The sequence below is a fragment of the Corvus kubaryi genome, unplaced genomic scaffold (assembly GCF_017639235.1).
Source record: "Corvus kubaryi isolate FWS band 111438036 unplaced genomic scaffold, C.kubaryi_AGA036_p1.0 134, whole genome shotgun sequence".
Taxonomy (NCBI): Eukaryota; Metazoa; Chordata; class Aves; order Passeriformes; family Corvidae; genus Corvus; species Corvus kubaryi.
The window spans coordinates 7,443,245-7,471,162 of record NW_024580668.1 but is presented as its reverse complement, the minus strand read 5'-3'; the positions used below and the strand labels follow the sequence as shown (position 1 = coordinate 7,471,162).

Here is a 27,918-nt window from a genome sequence, read left to right as displayed (position 1 = left end):
TGGCAGCCTTAACCACTTCAGGGCCAGCCACAGCTCCCCTGGGCAAAGGGGTACCAGTACCCCCCAGCCCTTGCCTGGGCATCCCACCCCATATGGGCAGATGCTGAAGATGTGAGGATACCTCTGACTGCTGATCCATCCACCCATCCATCCAGTCGCCTCTCCTTCCCCCATCCCCCTGGGGTGCTCAGAGCTGTTGAGTGTGGAGACCAGAAACCCTTGGCACCATGCCTGCACAGCCCTGCCCAGGATGTACCAGGTGGTCCCTGTCCACAGCACAGGCTGGACCCATTCCCTCTACCACAGAGATGAGACGCTGCTTCCCATCCTCATCTCACTTACCCTGTGACTGTCAGGCCCCACAGGTGGCGGTAGGGCCTCCCCAGCCCCCCGTAGTGGCAGGTGTGGGCTGTGGCAGACCTGTACATTTATTTACAAGAAGGCGAGCGCTGTGGAAGGCTCCATTATGGGGCAGGGTCCCACCAGCCGTGGCTGCTGTCTGGTGGGGACAAGCCTAAAGCCCCTTCCCCTGCTGCAGCCAGCAGGGCTGAGGGGCAATGTCTCCCTGTGTCTCTCCTCAGTGTTTTTCCATCAGGCACAGAGGGCACAGACAGCTCCAGAGCAAACACACAGCCTTGGCTTGGCGGGGCTCAGCCATGGCAAAAGCCAAAGCTGGAGGACCTCTTGCCAACCCCCCATCCCATCCTGCAGTGGGCAAGGCTGGATGCTACAAATCCCAGGGGATGCCCATCCTCCGGCAGCACCGGGGAGGCCCAAGGGATGCAGGCAGAGAGGCCGGGGACGGGACAAGGCGCGAGAGCAGGAGCAGCACCCCCTCCCCAGTCCCAGCAGGTCCCGCGGAGCCCCCGCACAGGGCGGGGAGCTGGCGGCCGCGGCCGGAGCGGCGGAGCAGTTCCGGTGTGTTGGTGGTCGGGTGAGCGGTGCCGGCCGGAGCGGGGAGCGCGGGCCAGCTGCTCTGCATTAGCCCGCCTCGCTCATCGCGCTCTGCCGGGGACGGGTGAAGCAGAGGTTGTGTTTTTCCCCCGCTGGCAGAACCGAAGGGCAGGGAGGGCAGGAGGAACACAAAGCCTCCTTCTTTTCTCGTTGGCTCCCAGCTGGGGACGCCGCTGGAAGCGTGCTTGCTGCTTCCTCCCTTCCTGTGCGAACAGCAGCTCGGGGCCAGCTCCGCTCCCACATGCCCAGCTGGCCAGGAGGAGGTGCTTCAGCCCCGGCTCCGGTGCCAAGGTACCAGGGTGGGGGTCCACGGTGCCCTCCAGCATCATCGCCGAGCCACAGAGCTGGGAAGGGAGGTTGGGCAGTGCAGGGGCCAGCGGCAGCGAAGGCAGGGCAGGGCTGCGGCATTTACAGGCAGAGAGGGCACATTTCGAATCCAGAAGCAGCAAGCACCAGGTGGCCGAGGCAGCGGGATCACACCGGAACGGCCTTCCTCCTCCCCGAGGGCACGGGAAGGAAGCGTGAGCAGAGCAGAGACGCTGCAGGTCGGGCATGACGCAGCCGGGCCAGGGCCAGAGATGAGATCAGAAACCTCCACTCCGGAGCAGCCTCACAGTCTGAGGAAATCCCGACGGGAGCGTCGGCTCCGTGGGAGTGAGGAGGGTTGGAGCCTCAAGAGCCCCAAGAACACTGTGAGCATCCCCAGCGGTGATGTGGTCCTGAGCGCAGTGATGCCGCCCGGCGCGGGACCAGCTCGGCAGAGCTGCTCCAGACTGGTGGGGGTCCCTCTCAAGTAGTTCCTTTCTGGCCTCGGCTCCCCTGGGAGCCCAGCTCAGATGCCCAGCGCTGTCAGGGACCCCGAGCTGGTGATCTTCCTGAAGCGGTTGGCAGCACACACCCCGATGAAATTTTTCTGTGAAGGGGAAGAGGAAAGGTGCTCATCCTCTGGCAAGGGCTGTGGCACTGGAGGTTGAGCCAGACCCTGCTCTGGGGCCTGACACTACTCCTGCCCCCAAAAGCTGTTCTTGGGATCGGCTCAGGAGTAACCACCACATGCTTGATGGGGGTCTTACCTCAGGGGCATCCATGCTCAAGAGTCCCCAGCCCTGTGTCCCAGCTGCAGCAGCACAGAGAGACAGAACATTCTCCATGCTCCAGATGCCATCCACCAGGACAGGCAGAGTCTGGCAGCCCCCTCCCAGCCCCCTCAGAAGCTGCTGACCCTCACGCCCATGCCAGCTTCCCGCACCTTCCAGCGCCGTCTCATGACGTATTTCTTGAGCAGCACTTGGGACTTGAGCCGCCGGTTGCAACGTTTGGCCTTTTCTGCCAGATTATTGAGCCAGGGATGCTGCAGGCACTGGTTAGCACTCATCCGAGCACTGGGGGTGAGAGGAGCCTGTGTCAACCCTGCTTGAGCCCCTCACCCCCAACCACCCCCTTCTCCAGCCACTCCAGAGCCCCAAAACCCCATAAGCCTGCAGGGAGGAACCAGAGGGAAGCATGTGCTCAGGTACTGGTGGGGCTGGGCAGGACCCAAGGGGTCCAACACATCCTGCTTGGGACAGGTGTCCCTGGAGGGATGCAGGGCTCTGTTGGGGACAATCAGAGTAGGGCAGAGCCCCTGGGTTTCATTCAGTGCAGGACCCAGGGGATGCTGCATGTCTTGGTGAAGAGGCAGCACATGATACCCAGGGCCGCTCTGGGGATGCCCACCCCAGGACCCCATGGCCACTGCCAGCCTCACACCTCTTATCCTTGATGATGAGGTTTGAGACAAAGTCCTTGGCCTCATCGGAGACGCTCTCAAAGGTCTCCTCGTCGAAGTACCAGTTGGCAGCCAGGACGTTGTTGAGTGTCTCGGTGTCGTCATCACCCAAGAAGGGGGAGAGGCCGCTGAGCCTGGGGGTGCAGGGAGGTGAGGAGTCAGGTGCTCTCAGGCTGCGGCACCTCCCAGACCCCCTGGAAGAGAGCCAGTCTGGCCAGGGCTGCTCCAGGGATGTGTTGGCACTGTCCTGTGCTCCTGCCTGCAGCCGGCCTGAGCCTCTTCCTGCCCCCCAGCCCCTAACCTTATATGGCCATCTCCCCATCCAGGACCCCCCACCTGCCACCAAGCAGGCAGGTGCTTGGGGACAGCCCTGCACCCAGGAGAGCTCTGTCCCAGCACCACAGCTCCCCAGCATGGCACTGGCAGCCCCTGCCCAGCCCTGACATACAGCATGTAGGTGATGACGCCCATGCTCCACATGTCTGTGGAGTAGGAGACTTGCTCGTAGTTGACCACCTCAGGGGAGAGGAATTCAGGAGTTCCAAAGTTCACTTTCAGCTTCTCGTTGGGATTGTACCTGCAGCCGAGGGGGGTGCAAGTCAGCAGAAGGGGGACAGGCTGCTCCCCCAAACCACTGCCCCTCTTTCAGCAGATGCTGCCCTCCCCAGCTAGTCAGGGAGAGCCGTGGCCAAAGCAATGGCCTAGAGCAGGTCCTGGGGCTCCTGGTACCCAAAGGCACACAGAGATGAAGGGTGGAAGGGGAACAGGGACGAGGGACAGAGCTGAGGAAGAAAACCTCACCTTCGAGCCAGCCCAAAGTCGATGATCTTCACCATGTGCCCAGTGGCAGCGACGCAGAGGATGTTCTCAGGCTGTGGGGACAGGGTGACCATTGCCCCACCACTGAGAGAGGGTCCTGCAGCTGACCCGCACCAGAGCAGTGCTGACCCACAGGCACCCCTCCCACCACTAGCCAGTGTCCTGCTGTCACCCTTGGCCCTGTCATTGTCAGCCCCAGCCCCGTACCTTGAGGTCGAGGTGGAGGACGCGCATGTGGTGCATGAAGCGGATGCCCTCGCAGATCTGCCGGACGAACACCATGCAGTCCACCTCCGTCAGGTGGTAGTCATCGTCGATGATCCGCTCAAAGAGCTCACCACCCTCCACACTGCATGGGGATGGACCATGGGGTCACTTTGGGGGGGCTCCCTGCCCCAAGCCATCCTCCTGCAGAGTTCCCTGCCCTCCTGGGGACCCTGGCCCAGCTCCACCATGGAGATGCTGAGCAGAGCCAGGGTGGGATGCAGCATGTTGGGGTTGGACAGCCCCAAGGTAGGCACGGGCACTCACAATTCCATGAAGAGAATGATCTCCCGGGGCGTTTCGATGGCATCGTAGAGCTGGATGAGGTTGTGGTGGTTCAGCTGGTTCATCACGTCGATCTCCAGCAGCACCATCTCCTGCAGAAGGAGCCCCAGGATGGTGTGGGGTGTCAGCCCTGGCTGTACCACTGGGACAGGCTGTGTCCCCACACCAGGGGGGCACACAGAGCATCACACTGCCCCCCCCTGCCCAGTGCCATTCAGACCTTGTCCTTTGCTCCCTGCTTCCGGATCACTTTGGCTGCCAGCTTGAGCCCCGTCTCCTTCTCCGTGCACGTGTGAACTTCACCAAACTTGCCCCTGGCGAGGGAAGCAGGGAGAGGTGCCCATGCCATCAGCCACCCAGGCTGCTGGGGACCCTCACGTTGCACTGGGGTGCTGCTCTGCACTGGCTGAGGCACCCATCCTGCCCAAGGCACCCACCCATCATGACCAAAGGAGTCCCACTGACACAAAGCCACTGCCCAAGGCTGGAGGGCAGCTCAGGACAGGCCAGGGGAAGCACTAGGGCCCCTCCTTACCCCCCCAGGATGTCTTTGGAGCTGAGGCTGAACTGGGAGCTGACACTGGCGGAGCGCAGGGTGACGGTGCGATGTGCGAAGGGCGCTGGTGGTGGAGGGACATCGTCTGCCCAGAGAGAAAGGCTGAGGTGAGAAGGGAATCTGCTGTCCAGGGGACCCCACTCGTGGGTACCCCGGGCTGCCCTGGTGTGGGGTGAAGACAGGCACCCAGCCAAGCCTGTGGGTACAGGATGTGGCCAGGTATTGAGTGCTGGGCTGTGACCCAGGGGCTCCTGGCTGGGGCTGCACTGGAGGATGCAGCAACCCCTGAAGGGTCCCTTGCTACTGCCCACAGCATTGTCCTGCTGCACGGCACCAGCCCTGTTCCATGGCACTCACCCCGCTCCATGGCACCCATCCTAATGCATGGCACCCACCTTACTTCATGACAGCCACCCCCACCATCCCACATCGCATTTATCCTTTCCAGGCCATGTCATTGTCCATCACCCTCTCCAGGCCAACCCCCCTCCATGCCACCACCTCCTGCTCACCCTTCCAGGACAGATCCCACTCACAGGGCACCCCATGCACCCATTCCTGCACCACCCTTTCCCAGGTGAGAGCAGGAGCTGGCCTCACAGGGATCCCCACAAGCACCCACTGCCCCCAAGCCCTGCCATCCCCACAAGGACAGTGGTGCAGGATATGAGGACGTGCTGTGCCCTGCCACCAGCCAGACAGTCACTGTCACTCCCCAGGCTCCTCTTCCTCACAGTCAGTGTGGCCAGAGCAGGCCAGGAAGGGACACGACATATTTAGCCCTGTTTACAGTGAAAGGGGAGCTCGAAGGCCACCAGGCAGGTGACAAGCCAAGGACAGGAGCTGGCAGCATGGAGGGCAGTATGGGCAGCAGGCAGGGCCATGGGGTTCCCAGGCTGTCACTCCACAGAGGGTCCAGGGGGGTAAGGAAAAGGCAGGTAACTCATGGCCTTACCCAATATCCCAAAAGAGTCTTCCTTCCCAAAATCGGGGGTGAGGTAGGGGCTGGGGGGTGGCTTTGCCTCCATCAAAGATGGTTGCACCCCAGGTCCAGGCTGCTCCGCAACCCCAGCAGGATCTGGGGGCTGCCCTGTGGCACTGGGCAATGTCCTCTCCTGTGGGGTGCCAGGTGGCTCCAGAGGCTGCAGGTCCCCCAGGGCTGGTGGGCCAGAGCCAGGCTCTGTCGGACCCTCTTTTGGCTCCACCATCGTGATCTCCTCTGCTATTGTCTCCATTGCTGCCACCTCTGCCCAGGGCTGCTCCTCCCTGGAAGCAGGAGTGGGAGGTGAGCAGAGCCCAGCCAGCAGCTCCCAAGCCCAGCACCCAGGGACCCAGGGCTCCCTGGAGCAGTGAGGGGGATCCCCCCCATCCCAGGAGGGTGTGGGTACCTGTGGCAGGCAGCCGGGCAGCTCAGGCTCTGCAGCAGGACTGGGCGTGGGGGCTCGGGGATCGTTGGTGGCTGTCCCTCTGTCTCCTTGGACTCTCTCTCCCCTTCACCCTGACCCTTCACAGCAGCCATGGCTGCTGCCTCCATGGGCTCTGCAGCCCCATCCCCAGCCTCTGCTCCAGCTGTGGGAGGCTCCACCTCCGCAGCTTTTTCCCCTCCATCCCGAGCCTTTGCAGCCACTGAGACCTTCTCCTTTGTAGGATCTTTCCCTCCAGCTCCAGCCTTTGATGCAACTGTGGATTTTTCCACCTTTGCAGTTTTCTTCCCTCCATCCTGTACCTTTGCAGCTGCTGGGGACTTCTCCTTTGCAGGCTCTTTTTTGCCTCCACCTTGAGCCATTTTTGCAGCTGGTGTTTTCTCTGCCTTTGCTGCTGCCTTCTCTCCATCCTGAGCCTTGGCAGCATCTGGAGCTTTCTCCTTTGCAGGAATTATGGCTTTCTCCTTCACTGAAACTGGAGCTTTTTCCTTCACTGGAGCTGGAGACTTCTCCTTCGTGGGCTCCTTTTTGCCTCCATCTGGAGCCTTTTTAACTGCTGGGGTTTTTTCTGCCTTTACTACTTTATTCTCCCCACTCTGAGCCTTTGCAGCACCTGGGGCCTTCTCCTTTGCAGCAGCCGTGGTTTTCTCCTTTGCAGGCTTGGTATCAGCTGGGGCTTGTTCTGCCTTTGCATCTTGCTTCCTTTCATCCAGAGCTTTAGCAGTGGCTGGGACCTCCTGTTTTGCAACCACTGTGCCTTTCTCCTTTGCCGGTTCTCCTTTGCCTCCATCCTGAGCCTGAGCTTCAGCCAAGGCTGTCTCCTCAATAGGTTTTGCCTTCCCTCCTTCAGAGTTTGCTGCAGCCAGAGCCTTCTCCTTGGTGGGCTCTGCCTTTCCACCACTCTCAGCCCCTGACCCACCAGGGGCTTGCTCATTCTTGGGCTTGTCCTTTCCTTCATCCTGCGCCTCAGTTACAGCCAGGCCCTTCCCGTCCATGGGCTCCTCCTTCCCTTTCTCATGTTCTCCCACAGCTGGAGCCTTCTCCTCCCTGGGCTCATCCTTCCCTCCATCCTTAGCCTTTGCAGCAGCTGAAGCCTTTCCTCCTTTGAGCTCTTCTGCAGCCAGAGCTTTCTTCTTCCCAGGCTTATCTTTCTCATCCTTCCCTACACCCTGGGCCCCAGTGGCAGCTGGCACCTTCTCCCCGATGGATGCTGCCTGCCCTTCATCAGATACTGCCTGTCCTCCATCACGCTGCACAGCCGAAGCCTCCTCTCCCCGGACTGCTTCCCGCCCATCCTGGGGCTCTGGAGCAGCCAGAGCTGTCTCCTGCTCCGGCTCTGTCTTCCCTCCTCCAGCCTCTCCTGCAGCCTTCTCCTGCCCAGGCTCATCTGTCCTTCCGTCATGTGCCACGGTGGCAGCTGGCACTGTCCCCCCAGTCTCGGCACCATCCGCCGCTCCGCCCTGCTCCATGGGACGCTCCAGGCAGGAGGCGGCTGCCCTGCGGTGCTCCCGGTTCGGCGACGCTCCTGCGGGAGAGAAAGTAGCAGCTGAGGGCTCGCCGGAGCCGACGCCCTGCAGAGGGGACGGCAGGACTCGGGCAGTGGCTCTGCTCCTGCAGGGATGAGCTGCTGCCATCCAGCCGGGAGCTGTGCCCCCGCCGCCCAGCCGGCGGCTCCCCGGCTGGTGGCACCGAGCCAGGGCCCCGACGTGGCCACCAGTCCCGGCACCGTCCCATTGTGCCCCGATATCTGCCCCGCGGTGACTGATCGATGGCCTGACCCCGGCACCTGTCACCGGGTGCCTGGGGCCTCCGACGTGCGAGCAGCCAGCGCGGCGCGGCCAGGGTGACAATTTAAGGCCACATCCCACCATGGCAGAGCAGGAGACACAGGCTCTGGCCCCGGGCTGGCAGTGGGGATCAGGAGAGGTGAGCGCTCCCAGCACAGCCCCACTACTGCTCCCCCTGAACCACACAGGAGGTCCAGCCATGCAGGCAAACCCCATCTGCTCAGGGGCCACACAGACCCCGCACCCAGCAGCCGCCTGCGCTGCTCGTCCCCCTGCCCAGGGGTAACCGGCTCTGCCAAGGGGACCTGTTGGTGCCCTGTACCTGCCTTGGACTTCAGCCCAGCACCTGATCCCCAAATCCCCGTTCTGCCCTGGGCTCCACTGCCCTCCTGTGCCTGGTCATCTTTCCTCACCCTGTCCCAAAACACTCCACTGTGCAGCCGTCCAGAGCGCAGGACAGCCCAGCCCCAGAATAAACCTAACAGCAACCATCCCAGTAACAGGGGAGTTGCTTGCTGGTCTACTGGAACAGGAGGTGCAGCAGAGCAGTGCCTGGGAGAGCATTCCCACATCCCACAGCTCAGCACAGGAAGCCCATGGGGATGGACGTGTTCTTCCCAGGGCTGGGGACTCCACTATCCACAGGATCCCCCACCACCATGCCCCAAGTCAGAAGCCATGGAGACCCCCCCGGCCCCTTTACCTGGGTCCTGGTGCAGTGGGTGATCAGGGGGGCAGCATCCGCACTGTGGCAGCGCTGGAGGGAGCAGCCTCTTCTATCCCGGGTGTAACGGAGCCGGATTAGTGGGGCAGAGGAGGATCCTTTACAGCAGCGGGAGCCGGCCCGCTTCGCCTTTCCCAGCACCTGTTACTGCTGGAGCCCGTTCAAAGGACACGCCACTCTCGCCTGTCCCCCGTGGGCTGGGGACACTCAGAAAAGAGGCAGGGGACAGGGACGGACTTGCCTCCTGCTCCAGCACAGCACCACAGGGAGCGCTGGCACTGGACACAGTGGCACCCCAAAACCATCCCACTGGGGTGGCCTGGGTCAGCTGGACAGGGTCCAGGTAACTAAGGCCCTCCAAGGTGCCCACAAGTGACACAAGGTGGCCACTGGCCAACCCACGGGGATGGTGGCTGGGAGTAGCTGGTGATGGTGCTGGTCCCCTGTGCTGCTGAGCTGTGGCCAGCTCTGCCCACTGGCACTGGTCCTTTGGGAGAGCAGCTCCAAGGGACCCTGCGCTCTGTGGGTACGATGTGGCACCACTGGGCACTGCCACTGGGCCTTGATGAAGGTGACAGCAGCTGGGAAGTGGGCACTGGCCAATGGCTGCAGCCGCCCCTAGGAACCAGTTGAAAAACTTATTTTCTGCAAAATCAAGTGTTTTGGGAATCAGGGTAAGAAACAGAGGAGCTGGAGGCTCCAGAGGGGTTGGGCTGTGTGTATGGGTGCTGCACAGACATTGCCAGCTCCTTCTGTGTGTGGGTGCTGCACCCCAGGACACACTTCAGGCACCGCGCAGGGCTGGATCCTGGTGTGTGCTGGAGGAGCAGGGCTCTCCCCAGGGCTGGGCTGGCCGGGTGCCCCCAGGGAGGCTGAGGTTACCCTGGGCTCCTCCAGCCTCAGCCCCTGCCAGCTGCCAGCCTGGTCCTGCCTCCCAGCTCCCCATCCCACAGCCTCACAAAGCTCAGGTCCTGCCAGACACCAAACCTGGCTGCTTAAACCTTGCTTTGCTTTCTCCTCAGTTTAAACCTCACCTGTGGCAGGGCTGAAGGCTACAGCAGCAAAGGTGGTGGGGAGGCTGCCCTGGCCAGTGCCATCCCTGATGGAGCTGAGTCAATGCCACCAGCACAAGCAGCAGCAGCCCCCCAAGTGCAGTGCTCACTTTGCCTGCAGCACCTCTCAGGGGGACCAACACTGCCCAGGCAGTGCTGCTGCTCTGCATTGCCAAATCCCAGCTCCCAGTGAAGCACCAGCATGTGTGCCATGGCCTGGGTCAGACTTTGCCAGTGGTTCACATGTGACATCGAAAGTGAGACAAGCCAGGATGGGAGCACAGCTGTTCCCCTGTCCTTGAGGTACTGCTGTCCCACCTGTCCCTGCCCTGGCCTCAGGCACCCACCATCAACACCTCGATGCAAGAGCAACACTTGCTCAGCAGGACACAGCTGGGGAATCCTGAGCAGACACGGAGCTCTCTTGCTCCAGCCTTCACGGCTCGGATTTGTGGCTTCAGCAAGGCCAGCTCCTTTTCTAAAATCCATGGCAGGACTTGGAATGTGGTGAGGACCAGCAGGGATAATGCAGGAGCAGGCACACAGCTCCAACTCTCTGATGTGCTGATGCAGTTGAGTAGAAGCAGAGGTTGGAGCATCACCAGCATCCACAGCTCTTGGTGACGATGACACCCATGTGGCCCAGTCCTGGCACAGCCACGGCTCCTGTGATGAGTGGGAGTCCCCCACCTTGGCCTCTGGGAGGGCCACAGTCAGGAATAACTGGTCAGAAGCTGTGCCTGGCCAGCAGGGACTCTGCCCATCGACTGTCATCGCCAACATACACTTTTGGAAGTGCCTCTCCCTTCCTCCAGCCAAGGGCTGCCAGGCACCTGGAGGCCACCAATGTCACTTCAGGCACAATCTGCCACCACTCCACGAGCTTTCAGATCTGCACCCTCCTGGCAAACCCCAGGTGGAAGCAGCATATCCATGCCCAGGCATGAGGCAGGAGCCATGCCCCACAGCCCCCTTGATGCTGTTGGTGTGGTGGACACTGGGATAAAATTCTCCAAGGAGAGCAGGAGCAAGCACCTGGACACTAGCCAGCCTTCCTGGGATGCCTGCAATCTTCCACGCTCCCTGGGAGCAAGGCTGGTCTGCATACAAATCCTTGAGACAAGGTGAGGAAGCAAAGCCCTGAGCGTGGGTACTGGGGAGCTATGGTTCTCCAAAGGCAGTGGGTGACCATGGTTTGGCATTATCACAGATAAAATTCATTTGTGGGCAGAGAGAAATAAGCTGAAATGAGACCTTTGGGAGGAAGGAAGTGTAGAATTGAAGGGCAGTATCTGTTGCACTTGGTCCAAAACCACACACCCCAAGGAGAAGCACAGTGCTCTGGGGCTCTGCAAACCAGCCACCACCCAGGTTTCTCAGCCTGGGCTTGGGTTTTTTTTTTCCCCTTCCCATTCAGGAACTTAAGCCAGAGCCTACATTGGCTGCAGCTGGGAAACAGCCTGTCCTGGCACTATCTGGCAGCTCCTCAAGCACGCTGTTCCCTGGCGACGCCGTTGTCACAACTGCGGCAGCACACTTTAACCTTTACGTTTACCCTGGGAAGGGAGGCTCTGCGGGGCCAAAGCCGGCCCATTCCCGGGAAACCCTACACCCCGGCTAAATCGAGCAGCAGGGCAGGCTGAACAACATCCCCACCTGAATCCCAGCCATGCTGCTGAAACACAAACCAGCCAGGCCGTCTGGCTTAACTGCTTCCATCAGTACCAGGGCTTCCACTGCGAGCTGCCATCGTGTCATGACAGGTGTCAGCAAGGTAATGGGGAAAGACACGGAAAAATCCCAACATCATCAAAAGAGGATCCAGAGCAATGTGAACACCAGCAGCAGCACCACCAGGGAGTACCAGGACCTGCCCAGGTCCAGGGGTCCTTGCCAGATTCAGGCCAGGTCACACAAGCAGCCACCAATGTTTCCCAGTGGAGACAGAAGGGAGAAACAAAGCTGTGATCTGAGGGCATCGTCAAGCCTTTTCATAAGAATTTATTCACCAGATAATTTGATCTTGCAATGCAACATGAAAGTCCAGGAAAACATTGTCTGCTTTTTAGTTCCAACTCTAGTCTGTGTTCAGATCAAATTATTTTGATAACAGATTGAGTACAGCTCAACTAGAAAGGGAGCAGAGGAAGATTTTGTACCCAGATCTTCTCCCCTCACCTCCTCCCACTCCTTGCTCTCAAAGCATGCACATACTGGTGATGGGCTTTGAGTACTGGAAGATGAAAATGTTTCTGCAAAAGCCACACAAGGAGAATATAGATTTTACATCAGTTTCTCAACCTACCCTGACTCTAAAGGCAGGTGCTGGAACAGCACTCAGTTAAATCCCAGTCTCTTGCTCCCGGTCCTGTAATTTTATTCTCCCCAGCACTGGAAAAATCACTGACCACCAGTTCCCTGCTGAAGCCTTGGCCAAATCCCATCCTCTCCAACATCCAGCTCCTTCAGGACATGATTTTTATACACTTTGTACACAAGAACAGCTTTCCCACCTCCTAATTAAGAGGACAGGTCCCACACCCCAGCCCGTGAGAACCTGGTGGGTGACTCCAAGCTCATACAAACACCCCAGGCCCTTGGAGGCCCAACTGCCTGAAGTTCCTGCCCCTGTTTGCAGTGCCTGGGGAATACAAGAGGGCATGTTTGGGGGAAGATGTAATGTCTTTTATTAGACCCAAATGATACCATTGGGGAAAAAATACTGCCAAGCTGTCAGGCACACAACCTCTTCCTCAAGGCAGAAGAGGCCATGTAGGGCCATCAGGGAAATCCAGCTGCTTCATCCTTCAGGGATCAGTGGCTGCTCCAGTTCCATGGCCTCATGATCCTGCTTGCCTTCACATTCTTCAGCAGCTCATCATCATTCCAGCTTCCCCCTGACTCATCATAAATATTTGCTACTCCTGCTGCCCACACGCTGCCTTCTCCAGAGCTGGCACTCGAGGAAAAAGGAAGGGCTCCCTGACAGCAGGTCTGAGGTTCTGTAATGTACTGGGTAGGGACCAGATCACAGGGAACAGCTCCACTGTGACAGAAATGGGGTTAAGGCAGACAGGTCACATGGATTTAGTTTTCAAGAAGAGGATGCTGACATGTCGCTTGTGCTCCAGCCACTCCTGCAAATTTTCACAACAGCAGTGACAGCAGTTTTTCTGGCTGTCCCATAACTCTCAGCTCAGTGACACAGGGCTATCAGCAAAGCCAGAAAAACGTGGCTGAAGACAGACTGGGTCAAGCTTTTGGGCCAAGCTCTGCCACAGCTACACAAAGATCCTCAAGAGAAGGGAAGGAAAAGCTGAAATCTGAGCAAAAAGGAGCCATATCCAAGCTCACCATTTCCAAGAATCCACACTGCCACAGGGTCATTCATCCTTTAGTGCCAACATACTTCCCCCCAAGCCTCTCATTCTCCAGTTCCTCAGTTACTAACTGCACAAAGTGGGGGTGGCTTTTCCTCTTTTAATCCCAGCACTAAAGTTTTAGGTTGATGCTCTTTGAAACACTCCCATAGAGACCCCAGCTGTTCTGCAATGACATCTCTTGAGCATCACACTTTTTAGGAGAATTCCTGCAGAAACATCATCCCTTGGCTACAATAAATGTTCTTCTTGGAATTTAGGTGGAATTTAGGTCTCTAAGGACTTTCTTTCACTGTTACGTCTCTCAATCTAAGGGTAAAATAGCAATTGCTTGATGTACTTTGGCAAGAATGAGACAGCACCTCTAACCATCCCCTTAGCTGGAGTCTAACACCAAGTTTGAACTCTCTTTTTCACCCAAAAATCTGAACAAAAAGCTACACACTCTGGGAGTACTTCAACAGTATACAAATTCAGAAGAAATGAAATCAAATGTTTTTCATAACCACCAAACAAGAAAGTTTGTCCAGTTAGGACAGATTAATTCTCAGTTGCCCTTTTCCCCCTTCTCTTCTAAACAGCAGTACAGTAGCAAGCACCCCTGCTTACATGTGTTTCAGCAAGATATAAAGGTAAAAAAATCAGAGCACAATACTAAGTAAGAAATAATTATTAAAACTTTAATCTAGATGTGTCCACTCTTCACGATGCCAGCAGTTTTGTCCTCTAACACATTTGAGCACTTGGGCTATATTTAGCTCTGCTCACTGCCCAAACTGGCCAGAGATGCTGATGGCTCTGTAGCCAAAAGACCTGCACTGGCAGGAGCTGGGGCAGCAGCTTACAGCAGGTCACTTGCCAGATAAATGGTTCCCCAAATAGAATAACTTCAGCTATAAAACAGCAAGATGGTTTAATGCTCTAATAGACACAGAGAACTACTTTAAAGCGTGGGCAAGATTTATATTTGTGGTCATCTAAACATTAACAAGAAAGGCCAGACCCGCGCTACGCTGGCTTGAAGGAACCTCACATCACTTAACACAATTCAAGCTTAATGCAGACTAAAAGGCTAAAAAACAGACACTTGAAAATAGTCCTTAGTGTACAAACACAAGGCAGCTCTGCCAGATGCACACATCTGTGCGGTCAGCCTTTAATGAAAACTTTTCTGCAGGAAAGGGCTTCAGCCCACTAGCCAGAGACAGCGAGCAGATTAGGAGTTTTTATTTAGTTAGGTACACAATATCCATATGCAATATCAAAACTTAGTTTAGTCTCTAGAGAACACAGTCTGTATATACAGCAAGGCCAGGAGGCACTGCTGGGATGTCATGGGCTCAGGTGGAGTTTAACTACTCAGTACAACAACAGAACCAAACATAAGAGTTCAGACTGAGCAGCCATGGAAAAACAACTGCTCCCTCTCTCCTACCTAGGGAATGGAGAGGGATGCTCCCTCCTGTTATCACATCATCAGCACCGGAATCTGTCTGAGAAGTTGGGAGACTTTGGCATAGTCAGTGGCTGATCGCTGGGCTTCACTTCCAGGCTGCGGTATTTGCGTATTGGGTTTGCCTTGTGAACCTGTGAAAAAATAAATATAAGCAAGGGCAAAACAAAGCAAATGGTTGCAGTTATGATGAAGCTGAAATTTGCAGGTGAGCTGTGGAGGAGGTGAAGGCAGGCATCTGCCTGAGACCACCACACCACCCTGGGCACTGGAGTGAGGGACTGGGAAAATGCACAGCACATGTTGGGGTTGTAGGTTTTACTGAGATCATTCTGCTTTGATAACTACACATATGCAGCTCCGAAACTCAGCCATCTCAGAACAGCTGCCTTCTTTGTTTACATAGTTTTGTAGGTTTGGTTTTTTTAAACCAGTTGTGAAGTTGGTGAGTCGTCAGTTTTGCAAAAGGGAACCGTGGAAAGGCAGTTTGAGCACAGCTCAACAGTGACACTAGCTCCTTAAGGATAATTCCCACATTCCTCTGGGTTACTTTACAACCCTTGCTCAGAAACAGCTCACTTACCATTTCTTGTCTTAGCTTAGCAATTTCTTCCTTTTCACGCTCCTCTTGTTGCTGCCTGATCTGCTCCTCATACCTCTCCCTTAAGGCTTCTGCGTCTGCCAATCGCTTTTCAAATTCTTGCCTTTCTTTTGCTCTTCTTTCTGTTGCCAGCTCAAAGCTTTCAGGAACTACAGAACCAGAAAGGCTCTCTAAGTTTAGAAATAGAGGAGATAACATTGGTTCAAAGACAGTCAGGTAAAGCAGAGCAGTACTAGTGTCAATGGAAGCCTCCCTTTGGAGAGCTTCCCCTTGGCAAGGGTGGTTAGGAGATACCTCCAGGCTTCAGGAAAAGAGAAAACTTTACTCCCAGACGTGAGCAGTGTTAATGCAGACGTCACCCCGTCACGGGTGTTCTCATGGGAGGGAGCAAGCACACAATTGTTAGTACAAACAAGGTTTTGGCTGGTTTTATGCCCTACAAATCTCAGCCTACCCAAGCAGTAGATGCCTTCATCTCATTAGAAACGGGAGGGAAAGAGTGACAGTGCTGCAGAAATGCCAGCTGTCTCTGCAGGGAGCTCCTCACATTCTCAGTACCCTTATCCTGAGCTGGCATACATCAATCATCTGCCAATTGCAGCAGAGCTGCTAAATACAGCTGCCATGCTAGAGCAGGACAGGGGGGTGGAGAGGAAATCCCCCTGCTCCCAAGGGACACAAGCTGTTAGGCAATTAGTTGATTAAATGCAAGGCACTATTGGCTGTGCTGATGAAGAAGAGGCAACAGCCAGAAAAAACATCACTTAATTGCATCATTTCTGAGCCCGTGTAGCAAGTGCTCATAACTCTACCTGATAACATCTTATGCTCCTTTTTGGGCACAAAAGGCTCCTGGTACATCACTGTGTTGGGACGAGCTTTAAAACAGGCTGCCTCTTTCTGCCTTTTCAAGTCTTCTTTAAGCTGCAAGAGGAAGAGAGCACATCAAGTGCCAGGCAGAAAGAGACCACCTCCCCGTGACCCAGACTCCAGCACTCCCTACACTGGAAAAGCCATGTTGACTTAGTCAAATCATTTCCATAGAAAATTTATTAAAGCCAAAAAGTGGTGTCACTTGTTGCCCAACAGTTTCTTTGCCAAAAATAGCCTGAAGAAAGTTTCAGGTGTCCACTGTAGACTTCTTGTGAGAAAAGCAGTATATTATTTATGTGTCAATATACTCCTGGAGATAGTCAGCAAAGGGATTCAGCTGCACAGAGCTGCTGCTTAGAAAACACCCACAGCTGCTCGTACAGTTGTGGTAAATCCCATCATTTACCACAAAGTGAGAAAAATAAAAAAAACCCCATTGACCAATCCTTAACCCACAGCCCAAGTCTCATGCCAAGTACAGAAAAAATCGTTGCTCAAACTCAGCTACTAATTCAGTTCAAGCAGGACACTTTCTGTAGTCAACCACAACCCCATCAGCTGCTTTAAGTCTGGTCATTCCTATTATCCTTTTCATCCTACCTGCTGTTTCCAGCTCTGGAGCTTGGCAGCTCCCCGTTCATCCACCTGCAGATGGAATGGCTCAGGCTGAGTTGGGGTTTTGACCTTCTTTTCTGGCAGTTTAACTTGGTCAAAGTAAGGCAGAGGCAGTGCTTTGAACTTTGGCACCTGAAATAAACAACTCAAAATATTTCTTGTCCTTTCCTTGGAAGTTTAATAGACAACAGCAAATCCTGCCACACTGTTTTTACTGAAGGAGTGGAATCCAAGGTAGCTTTTAATTCTTACCTCTTCCTTTTGTAGTTCTTCTATTTTTTTCTCTTTTTGTATTTGTCGCTCTCTGTCCCGGGCGTCGAAAGAGAAGGGGCAAACTTCCACGTGCCTCTGCTCTGGCATTTTGGGTTTGAAGGGCACTCCATAATGTGGCATAGGATTAGCTTTGATCACAGCCACCTCCTCTTTTTCCTACAGGGATATTAGCATTAGGATCTGATGTTTTACTTTTGTATAGGCTGCAATTCCTGCCAAGCAAAGCCACAAAGAGCTTTGAATGCACTCCTTTAATAAGGGGCACACAAACAGTGGACACTGCAAAAATTAGGAATCCAATAAGGACCAATTTACTGGCAGCCTGAACCACAGGCCCAGTTCTTCCTTTTTTGAAGCCACTCTCAATTCTAGTACTCATCCAAATTAGACTGTAATTATTTAATATCCTCTTGACAAGAAGGAAAGGAAGAAAGGTGTGAAGCTTTCAAAATCCTGCTCCCCACCTCAGAGAGAAGAAAGGTCATGTGCAATATCTGCCCCTTCAGTAACAGAATAGGGAAGGATGAGAAATCTAAGCAGTCCACTTCCCTCATTCATAGCAGCAACACCTCAGAAACCCTTATCAGCACCCTAGCATTTAAATTACTTTATTTTTAAAAATAATTCAGTTTCTGTAAAATGAGCAGCAATAACCAGATTGCTTGAAGTGAATGGCACAGGCAAAGGTAACCCTGGAGGACCTGCTCACAAGAGGGAAGGGGCTTCCAGCCCCAGAGCATCCCACCCACATCCAGAAGCATGGCAGGCACCACAGTGGGACCTGGGCCTGGCTCCAGCCTCATCACAATTGTTACCTTTTCTTCCTCTCTGCCAGACACACGGGTTCTGCTCTTCAAGGTGAAGGCTGGAGACTTGGGGACTGTAACAGGAAGTGCTTTCTTTTCTGGAACACCCTGTTCAGAAGAGCCAGCAAGGAGTTACCCAAGGCCAAGTGCCAAGAACACAGGACAGGAGAAACAACGTGACAGCACAGGACATAGCCATTGCAGTTCTTACCTAATGACAGACACTGTTTACTAAGATCATTAAACACATAATGCCACACAGCTACAAGCATTTTGAAGCTCATTGCCACTCCAGTTCCAAGCCTGGGTGTTATTAAACTTCTTACCACAACATCCTCCAGGATTTTTGTGGGACATGGCCTAGAATGGAATTCAAAGCGCTCTTCCTCCTGCTGCTTCTTACTCTCACGCTCCTGAATCCTTTTTTCTATTTCCAGCTGAAAGCCGATGGGTTGGGTGAGCTCCTTCACAGCAGGTTTCTTGGGCAGGAGCGGCCCACTCTCGAAGATTTTGTGATTGACTTCTCGTGCTTTGAATTTGTACCTATGCAGGAATAATAGAGACAGTCACCAATTGTACATTAGTGCACAGCTGTAGTTAGCAATTCCTCCTTTGCCTTTAAAACAGCAAGATTAATAAGTAAAATCTTACAGATTGTTTTCCTAGAAATCCAAACCTTTGCCTACAGGCAAATTTTGAAGTGCATGCAGGCTGTATTGTTATATTGGGTTTACTTTACTCATCAGAAGCTGTATTCAATCCAAGATCAGGTCTCCTAAAAGCACTTCCTTCAAAATTAATTGTTTATATTTCACTTCCCTACAATCAGAGCTAAAGAATTATGAACACCCTAAAGGAATATCAATGGTGTATGCTCATTCTTTTACACAAAAGGGTATTCCAGAGAAGTGATATTTTGGTATCTGTAAAATATTTCCAGTGTGGTACAGTCATCCCCTGGAGGACTAGAGTAAGCCTTTACTTACTGCTGAATTTTCTCTATCTCCTCCTCTTCTAACTCTGCAGCAGTTTTGCAGGTGACAGGTCTCAAGCGGTGCTTTGTTCGGAGCACTGGTGTTTTGGGGTGTGTGATCCGAGCCTTGACCGGCTTTCCTGAAACTGAGCCTACAAATTCAAGTCACAGAGACCAGCAGTTAATGGCAAGGCCTGCAACAAACACAGGCCATTTGCTCAGAGTAGTCAAAGCATCTCTTGCTCTACCACCACATCTGTGGACACAGCCAGGACCACTCACCTTCCTCAGATTTCCTGCTCCTCAAATGGTAACGAGGGGGTGTGCGTTTTTGGAATGCTTCTACCTGCTCAGCAAAGGACACATACTCTGTTGTGGCTTCTTCAAGTTTTCTTTTGTTTCCTTGGGACAGATTGAAAGGTTTGGGGACAGTGGGCCCCTTCGGCATTCGCACCTGGAGACAGGACACCACAGTCAGTATTGGCCAGGAGGCTTTGATGACATTTCCTATCCCCATGGATGCACAGTATTTGTCCCTTCCTCTCACTGCAAAGAAGTTAACACTTCACATTAAGCACAAGTGTTAACAGTCTGAACATGCACAAGTTATATTGGGAAACTGTATCGAGCAGATTAAAGCATGAAGTGGAATGACTGGAAGATCTGACACTAAAGGGCTCCTTTTTCCACAAGGTTTCTTTGGAGTCTTGTGGCAACACAGACACACAGGAAGTTTGCAGTCAGGTTTGCACAACACCTGCCTCTCCTGTGGTAACCTCTCTGTGGGTCATCAGCCCAAGCATCGCACAAGCAGCAGGGAGGTGATGGCAAGAATCAGTGAGCTGAGTGCTGGCAACACTCTGGCTCTCACCGGAGAAGGGGGATGCTTCCTCAGTACTGCTGCAAAATCCAGCTCCTTGTACTCATTCCCAGGCTGGCTTTCCACATTCTGTTTAATTCTATTCTCCGTGCAGAAGTGGAAATCAATTGGCTTCGTTACTTGACCAGCAGGTCTCTTCATGGGTTGTCCTAGAAGAAAAGCACATGTAAGGACTGGAAGCCTCTTGGTGTGGGGTAGGATTCATGGAAATAAAAATAGCATTTTATTTCTAACAACTAGGTAAGGTTTTAAAGAACTCATCTTTAACTTTTCAAAACATGACATAACCCAAACACACCTGTTTCCAGGCAGTTTAGGGGCTGATCTACAGTAAAGAGCTCCTAATATTTATTGCAAAGTCTGGAATGCTTGTTTTCAAAGGTACTTGCACAGCTCTGTGCAGCACTCTCCAGCTGAACCCAGCACAGCTTCATTCTGCAATTCAGGCACAGCCCACCTGCTCCAGCAATAGCTGCTTTCAGATACTCCTCATTCTTCTTCCGCAGCTCCATAACCTCCTGCTGCAACTGCTGCATCTTTTCCAGCTCCTGCTCCTCTGTACTCTTCTGCTTGCTAGAACGTTTGGTCCTCCTGCAGAAGCACATTAGAAACTAAGATATGCCTTCCTGCTTCCCTGATTATTAGCATGATGTTAGTGCAAGGAACATGCTTATCTCCAACGTCACTGCAGGAGCATCACAGGTTGTAAAAACATCCTCTTTAGAACAGATCTGCTTGGGTTTTGTTTTTTCAAGGAATCTCACAGCTAGCTGCTATTCTGCAGACCCATTTGCTGCGTTCATTCTCAATCCGTTAGGAAGAACAACTTTTTCCTCAAAAGAAAAGCAAAAGCTTTCCTGTGCACAGCTTCAGCTGGTGAAATGCATTTCATCCTAATACTGTTGCCTTGACACGGTGTTTACTAAATGTGATACCATCACATGCTAAGTTGAAGCTGAAAACACACAGCCAGGACTGTCACCTAAATCAACTGTGATTAGCAGACAAGTCACAAGAAAGCCACGTACTTCAACATTGTTGGCGTGGAGGGCATGGTCAGTTTGCTTTTCCCTCTCCCTGGGGAGAGGTCAGAATCCTGCAGGGGCTCTGTCTTTGTGGATGCTTCTGTCACCTTCTCTCTGCTGCCAGAACTAAGAAAACAAGTTGTTAGGGCAAACCCCTGGAATTAACTGTGTTCTAAGTAAATGACCACCTGCAGTTCTCACCACCATGCATAACCATCCCAACACCTGGTGAGGCCTAAGGTATGCCAGGCTGGCCTTACCTCACCCCAGGCCCAGGTATAGACCATCCAGCTTTCCCTGGTACTCCAAGGTTGCAGAAGGGAAGATTAATTACTGAGTTTTTGGAGAAGGGAGGTATACTGTAGATCATTGAGGTACAGTGGTGTTTCAAAGATCACACTTCAATTTCCTGACCTCAAGCTTATCACCATATGATACTTCAGCGGTTAAGTTAATTTGAGAAATATTTTAGCTGTGACTCTTTCATAGCTAATGACTGCCTGATGACTTCCTGATGGATAAGTTCAGACAAATTTAAAGCTAACTGACAGACACTGAGTAAGGAGTAAGAAGGTGAAGAAGCCCATGCTTGTTTCATTCATATCTCTACCTCCAAACAGAGCAATTCCTTCAGCATTTACAGCCATTTCTTGTTTACGAAACCAGTATCAGCAACCAGTTCCAGCCACCACCCCCTAACCTTCCTGTAGGAACCTTCTCAGCCAGGTGGAAACCCTTTCCAAAGGAACAGTTGTATTCCTTTTCCCAGCTCTAAACAGAAGGACTTGGATGACATACATTCTCATTTTCTTCAAGGGTGGAACCTCTTCCTTATTATCCGAGGCATTAGCAATTCTCTCTGCTTTGATTCTGCCCGGCTGCTTGCGCTGCTGGGTTTTCCCCTGCTTTGTAGCCAGTCTCCTGCCCGCTCTAGAGTAGAACAGAAAGCAGAGGTCAGTTTTCCCACAGATCTGAGGAGACACCTGACCTGGATAACACTTTTTATGTCAGTGTATCCCCTAACTCCACCATACAAATTATGTTTAACACAACAATCCAAATGCAGCACAATTTATTAAAGTTTAACAACCCATAAACTAAATATTCTTTGCTATATATGAGCATGCAGAGCCCCTTGCATTCATATCCAGAGTGAGTTCTGCCCAAGTCAGGCAGATATAAACAAAGAAACTTTATAAGCCACCTCAGTTTCAGATATCCTCACATACCAGAAGGTCCTGGTGCTGCCGAGTCTCATTTGACAAGTATGTGAGACACTGCATTACATTTCCACCCTGGAGACTGTCCCTCCAGCTTAGCCAGCAGATCAGGTGTCCCCATACACGATCTCCATACTGGAGAACTCCAGCCCCACAGGATGCCCCAAGAACAGCTAGAACTGCAGATCCTGAGAGCAAGGACCTGCTTAGTTACACCACCATCAATCATTGTACAAACTGAACACAAGTATTTCACCTCTGAGGGACCTCTGCAGGGGCAGCAGCTGTCCAGGTTGCCAGGGACCCAACAATATTCTGAGAGACTGCTTTGGCCTGGGCACATTCTGCTTCACCATTGCTTTCACCTGAGAAAGGGGCAAGTGTCAGCTCATCTACATACACAGAACAACACCAAGTAAAACCACATGAGACCTTGCAGAAAACAGTTTATGAAGATGGCCCCACAAAAGCCAGACAAGAGGCCTTTCCATTTGGCCAGCAAAAAGCCGGTAAAATTTATCCCCTCCCTGCCACACCACGCCAGCTTACTCATTGCTACTTCTTGTGATGGGACAGAAGACAGAATAACATCAGGCTTTGAAAAAGCAGGGCTGCTGTGTGAGGCCTTTGCCAGATTTTCTGCAGGAGGGACATTCTCCAGATTGGCTTCTCGGTCTGTAAAGAGAGAAAGACTTTCACTATACATACTGTTAGGAACTGTTAACAATACCCCAGAATATCATTATGAGGGTAACAAAGTCAAGTTACAGATGACAAAATTTAAACGCAAAAAAAACAGAACAAAAGAAACCCCATGCATGATTAATGATGCAGTTAACAGTGTGATTAATTGGCACAGAAGCCAGGCCCAAAACAAGGGTCACACCAAGGTGTCATCCAATGAGGAAACCACTCAAGGAGTTGGAAGCAACTTACCAAACCAGGAGTCTGCATTGTATACATCATCCTCACTCAGAGTTGCAAAGTTGATGCAGATGTTTGGGACATCAAAAGAATAACGGGATTCTGGCTTAGACATCTTCACAGCCACACTGTCCCCAGGAATCCTCTGCCTGCACCACTAGAGACATTGAGACAACAGGGTATTAGTGGAATCATCCCCCACCTCTTTTCCTCTGCAGGGTTTCTAGGGACAGGCATTGGGACAGCCTTTGGTACATCCCCCCTTCTTGCACTTCACACCTTAGGGCAGAACTCATGAGCCATGCAGAGTTTTATTCTACTGCTGATCTGCAAAGCTAAGGAGACTTTACCACTGTTGAGATTTGCAGGTTCAAAACTGTCAGAAAGATCAAGTTTTGACAGGGATTAGAAATATAGACAAATAGAATTGTATTTTTTAAGAGGAAGTAAATTATAAAGCTTTTCCAGAGAGCCATTGATTTGCACTTTGTTCCCTCACCACACACAAAGAAGAGGTCTCACCCTTACAGGATTTACAAAGCTGATGAGATTCACTCTAGAGCACCGCAATGCACAGCCTCTCTCCCTCTCTGAAGGGCTATAAACAAGAACTAATGACACAAAGCTGCTCTTCTATCAAATAAATTGATTTTCAAAGCAGGAAGAGGGCTCTGTAGAGCATTGTTACCGGGCAAACAGTCAGAAGGAGGGCAATGTCAGGCCTCTTGCATTCCATAACACTAGCCTGAGGCTGGCCAGGCTATAAACAAACTGAGCACTGTGACCCATGTCAAACAGTCCCTGCAGCTAATTAATGAAGCACTGACAGCAAGAGGAGTCCCTGTGTCAACAGGTGATATTAAACTCAACAGGAACAGGAATAAAGCCAGTGACAAAGTTATAAACCCTGAAATTACAACAAAACCTTTTTTGCAAAGGTGCTTTTGTGATGCCTTGAACAGCTGTGAGGCAAAGCTCGCAAGGATGTTATAAAACACTCCCCAAGGAAATCACCTGAACTTTGCTTTTATGAACCCAAGCAATTCCAAAGCAGCATATTCCTAATCCACAGAGCCTCAGCCCTAAACCACCTGTCTAGGCAGACCACACATGGTTCAAAACCCAGATGGTGTTTCCCAATAAATAACAGAATGGTCAAGAGTAAAGCAAAACAGGGTTTAGGGGGTACCACACTGGTCACAACCACTGGCCCCCAAGGATGGGTGCACCAAGAAGCCTCTAGCTCCCCAGAGCAGAACTGTGATAGTTAAAGGAAAAAATGTCATCAGAGAAGCGCCAGCTACACAGCTGGGAAAGATGTCAAGGTAGGGCCCAAAGAAGGCAAACAGAAGAATTGGAGCCAAAACCAACTGTAACTGAGCTTGAGACACGGCTGGAATCAAATGCTTTCCTACTGCCCTTAATCAAGATAGAATTTCTGTCAACACTTTAGACTTTTTTTAAAAATCAAATGCGTCATCTGCATTCTCCCCTCACCCTCTCCAGTCAGAGGCAGAGCTCTGGGCATCATGTTTCACAGCTACTTGTGCCCACTGCTACACTGCTGCAGTTTCCAGCTTTTTACTGTGTGGAGTCCATATTCTTCCATAGTGTCACCACCCTCATCATTGACGTCATTGCTGACCCCTTCTCTCTCCCCTCTATCCCAGACAGAAGAGAATACTCAGGAAAACAAAAGGATTGTATCGTTGCCTCAGTTTCATACTCTGTTTCTTGAAAGAGACAACAGGGAGGTAAAAGTTATTATGACTGAACTCCAGAGAGTCCATTTCAGTCAGATGAACTCATGGCATCCACTTCTCAAATCCCTACATATCCTCCAGGTCCTGCCCAGAACAGGATTGACGGTGAAGCTGCAGTTCACTGAAAGGCATTCCGCTCCTCCGCCCACCGACTCAGCTAGGACAGGGATCAGCCAGGAATGCTGCGGTGATTTATCGCTCCTGTGCCCACCACAAGGCATCTGCAATCCCAACAGGCTCTGCCAAGCACAGCCCGACACCCGCTGCCCACTCCCTGCACGCATTTTGAAACACCCGGTGGTGATTTTGACAGCACAACCACATTTATCTCAATACAAAATTCTTTCTCTCCACCGCAGCATTCATCCACCAGGAGGGAGGCGTGGAAATTTTTCCTCATTAATAGGGACGTTCCCTAATTAGCAGGCACTGCGTGCATTTCCCCAAGCGTGATTACAGGCATGCTGTAATCCTACATGGATTTAAAGCATGACCCTGCTCTCCCCCACATTCATCACCTCCTGTGTCGACACGGGTGTCTGGAGCAGGCCAGCCAGGGAACCCTCACCCCTGTTCTGCAGGATCAGCTTTCACCTGGTTTGCAGAGCTGCTGGGGCAGGAAAGGAGGATCTGATCTTCTCGCTTGCAAAAACACCCCAAATTCCTTTTATAAAGGAACTACTTAATTAAAACCTTAGTTTTCTTTCTAGGTTTGCTCTCTCACTGACCTAAATATGCCTCCAGAGCAGCACAGCCACATCCACCTGGAGGAATAGGCAGTGGGTTCCTCTGGACATCAGGTTTCTTTTGAGTAACTACACTTTGGCACGTTCCAGAAGAGTGCTTTGGCATGGTTTAGATTAGTTAGCTTTGAAAAAGGATTACACTAAATTGGAACAAGCATTCCTATCCCAGAATAAGACTGATCCAACAGCAAGTGCAATAGGTATTTTGGAATAACTTCACACCTCACTCTAATCCAAATTAGCTTTAAGATACCGACACAATTCCATCACGGATGTGTTCAGCATCTTTTTCTCGATGTAGTTGTGAATTTTGTGCCAACAGCACCCACTGCCTAGACAAAGGAGCCTCCCAGCCATACAGGCCATGGTGTTGGGAGATAGGATGCAGCATTCCAAGATGAGAACTCAAGGTCAGAGGGAGAGAGAATGGAGGAGTTTGAGTTTGGAAGAGTAGCAAGGACAGAATGATAGTGATAGGGACACAGACAGGTTGTGACATGACAAGTGGGAATAGCTTCAAACTAAAATATGAGAGATTTAGATTGGATATTAGGGAGAAAGCCTTCCCTGTGAGGGCGGTAAGGCTCTGGCAAGGGTTGCCCAGAGAAGCTGTGGCTGCCCCATCCCTGGAAGTGTTGAAGGCCAGGTTGGATAGGGCTGGTCCAGTGGAAGGTGTCTCTGCCCATGATGGGGGGGTTGGAACAAGATGAGCTTCAAGGTCCCTTCCAACACAAACCAGTCTGGATCCCAAGGAGGGCAGAGAGATATGCTCTTTCTTGCCACCTTGCAATGTAGATAAGGCCCTGGTGAACTGGAGATGATGCCTTATCACGACACAGCACTGGAGCTTCACAAGTTACAGGTGTTACTTATGGCAAATCCTAACAGGATCAGAAAGCAGAAAAAACAACAGCAGACACACAAGAAGGCTATTCTAAGCTACATCAGCAGATAAACACAAAGCAATCTGATCCACATGCCTCAAAACCCAAGACGTGCAACCAGGAATAAGCAAGAAGAGCTTCCCCAAGGCTGAGGCAGCTGCATGGGAATGTGCTCCAGCAATTCCAGGGCTTTCTGCTGGGCTTCAACACCAGCTGCCACTTAAACACAGGATGCTGCACTAACCAGGCAGCTTTAATTCAGCCTGGCAGCTTCTTTATTGCCCTGCAAACCAGAGTTTTCCATTCCTTTTATTGGGATAATAACCCAGACAAAGTTCCTGAATGTTTTTCAGGGGTTAACATGTAAGTTGGAGCATTAGAAAGGGCTGTAACTCCCTCTCTGAAGCTACAGTCCTGTCACCACAGCCTGGTTAGAACCATCCCACCACAAAGCCATCACCGGAACTCCCTCTGCATGATGCCAACAGCTTCAGAAACTCATCCTTCACCCTTACTTTTCCCTGAGCAGGGTTAAGTGAACACTTACAACACACTCTGCATCTACAGCTTCTCCCTCTTGTCATGCCCCTTACTCAAAGTTCAACGGAGCTTTTCTGCAGTACAAAATCAACACTGGATTCATCATCCCCCAGAACACTGCTGTTCCATCATTTAATGTTCAATCTGGGAGAAAAACCCTTTAACTCGCCCCAGGTGAGAAATAAGCCCGCAGAGAGCTCCGCAGACCCCCCCCACCAGCGGCAGCCAAGGGAGGGGTGAAGTGCTAGCACAGCCTTTGCTCTGCTAACGGCCCAGACCCGCCCCCATTCCCAAAAATAAACAGCCCCGACATCTCGTGCTCCCTAAAAAAGATCCCACAAGTTTCAGAAGACATGAAGATGGGACACTCTAAGAATAGACGTTCAAGGAAAAGTAAATTATTTTTAGCTAGTATAACCTCAACTAACTGTTAGATTAAGTTGAAGGTCCTTTAGTTTAAAAAAAAAAAATCCTAATAAAAATAGCTCCCCTAATGCTTTTTCTGTTACTTGGGCCAGGTTTTCGCTGGTTTGCTTCCCTCCTTTTCCCGGGAAGCAGGATTTGGCCTGAGGAGAATTAACAGATATTTACATCGTGAAATACAGAGTTTCATCGCATTTCGCGATTGTTTAAAGACTTAAAACTTTATTTCACGGCCGAGGCACCCACCCCACCGTAAGGCACACGCCTGGCGTTCCAGTACCGCGATCCCACCCGGAGAGCGGGAACCCCCCGCCACGGCTCCTCCAGCTGCCGGCCGGGGGCCCCGGGCTCAGCTCCCCCGAGGAACGACGGGTTCGCAATCAGCCCCCAGGGCTCCGGTACGAGCCCGCCCGCCAAGCACCGCGACAACGGCTCTGGCCACGGGCTGAGCGGCCGGAGCCGCCTTCCGCCTCCCAGCCGAGACCTCGGCTCCGTTACCAATACCTGGGCTCAGAGAACAGCCGCGTAGCCACGGCCGAAGCGAACGACCAGATGTGGGGAAGGGCTGAGGGTCGGGGAAAGAGGGCGAGGCCAGGAGTGCCCGGCCGAAGCCCCCAGACTCACCTCGGCAGCGCCACCGCCACCCCGCGCGGCCGCTCTGCTGCCGCCGTTAACGGATTTCAAACAGGGCTCGGCCGTCCGAACCCACCAATCAACGCCCGGCTCACGCCCTTAGCGCGCGCTGATTGGCCGGGCCGCCTGGGGACCCGGATAAGCAGACCCCGCGCAACGCAGTTGCGCTCTCCCTGCAAAGCCTGATGGGAAATGTAGTAATTGTGTGCTCGGACAGCGGCACAATGACCGGGCGAGAACCGAACCACAACTCACATAACGCACTACGGGACA

At 52.5% G+C, this 27,918-nt stretch overlaps 2 protein-coding genes across 5 annotated transcripts; both read right to left on the bottom strand.

Moving 5' to 3' along the window:
* Nucleotides 1-410: 410 nt before the first annotated feature.
* MYLK2 (myosin light chain kinase 2) lies at nucleotides 411-8,642 on the bottom strand. The gene is made up of 12 exons (XM_042048060.1): nucleotides 8,561-8,642; nucleotides 6,035-7,595; nucleotides 5,602-5,912; nucleotides 4,626-4,731; nucleotides 4,311-4,404; nucleotides 4,073-4,182; nucleotides 3,749-3,890; nucleotides 3,524-3,594; nucleotides 3,171-3,299; nucleotides 2,704-2,856; nucleotides 2,204-2,336; nucleotides 411-1,867 (listed from the first exon to the last, which is right to left on the bottom strand). Exons 2-12 carry the CDS (start codon nucleotides 7,537-7,539, stop codon nucleotides 1,787-1,789), a joined length of 2,835 nt encoding a protein of 944 aa, XP_041903994.1. The 5' UTR covers nucleotides 7,540-7,595; nucleotides 8,561-8,642; the 3' UTR covers nucleotides 411-1,786.
* Nucleotides 8,643-13,672: 5,030 nt separating this feature from the next.
* Nucleotides 13,673-27,733, bottom strand: TPX2 (TPX2 microtubule nucleation factor). Of its 4 annotated transcripts, none has more exons than XM_042048075.1 (17): nucleotides 27,637-27,733; nucleotides 22,669-22,813; nucleotides 22,282-22,407; nucleotides 21,989-22,097; nucleotides 21,311-21,442; nucleotides 20,516-20,638; nucleotides 19,945-20,078; nucleotides 19,479-19,636; nucleotides 18,890-19,061; nucleotides 18,621-18,759; nucleotides 17,961-18,177; nucleotides 17,644-17,742; nucleotides 16,808-16,984; nucleotides 16,541-16,687; nucleotides 15,880-15,991; nucleotides 15,050-15,237; nucleotides 13,673-14,600 (listed from the first exon to the last, which is right to left on the bottom strand). In XM_042048075.1, the coding sequence occupies exons 2-17, from the start codon at nucleotides 22,769-22,771 to the stop codon at nucleotides 14,490-14,492; spliced, it is 2,247 nt and encodes a 748-aa protein (XP_041904009.1). In that variant the 5' UTR covers nucleotides 22,772-22,813; nucleotides 27,637-27,733; the 3' UTR covers nucleotides 13,673-14,489. The 4 variants fall into 4 exon arrangements, with proteins under 4 accessions (XP_041904009.1, XP_041904029.1, XP_041904018.1 ...); XM_042048095.1 differs by having other exon boundaries at nucleotides 15,050-15,216; XM_042048084.1 differs by lacking the exon at nucleotides 27,637-27,733 and adding an exon at nucleotides 27,517-27,572.
* Nucleotides 27,734-27,918: the final 185 nt, after the last annotated feature.

Bases quoted from the DNA above. Each gene is read 5' to 3' on its own strand.
- MYLK2 (XM_042048060.1), bottom strand. From the start codon at position 7,539: ATGGAGCAGGGCGGAGCGGCGGATGGTGCCGAGACTGGGGGGACAGTG. The intron at 4,732-5,601 runs GTAAGGCCATGA...CTCTCTGGGCAG, and splicing joins AGACTCTTTTGGGATATTGG to ACGATGTCCCTCCACCACCA. The intron at 3,595-3,748 runs GTACGGGGCTGG...CTGTCCCCACAG, and splicing joins TCCTCCACCTCGACCTCAAG to CCTGAGAACATCCTCTGCGT.
- TPX2 (XM_042048075.1), bottom strand. From the start codon at position 22,771: ATGTCTAAGCCAGAATCCCGTTATTCTTTTGATGTCCCAAACATCTGC. The intron at 22,408-22,668 runs GTAAGTTGCTTC...CTCTCTTTACAG, and splicing joins CAATGCAGACTCCTGGTTTG to ACCGAGAAGCCAATCTGGAG. The intron at 15,992-16,540 runs GTAGGATGAAAA...TTCCTCTTGCAG, and splicing joins TCCAGAGCTGGAAACAGCAG to CTTAAAGAAGACTTGAAAAG.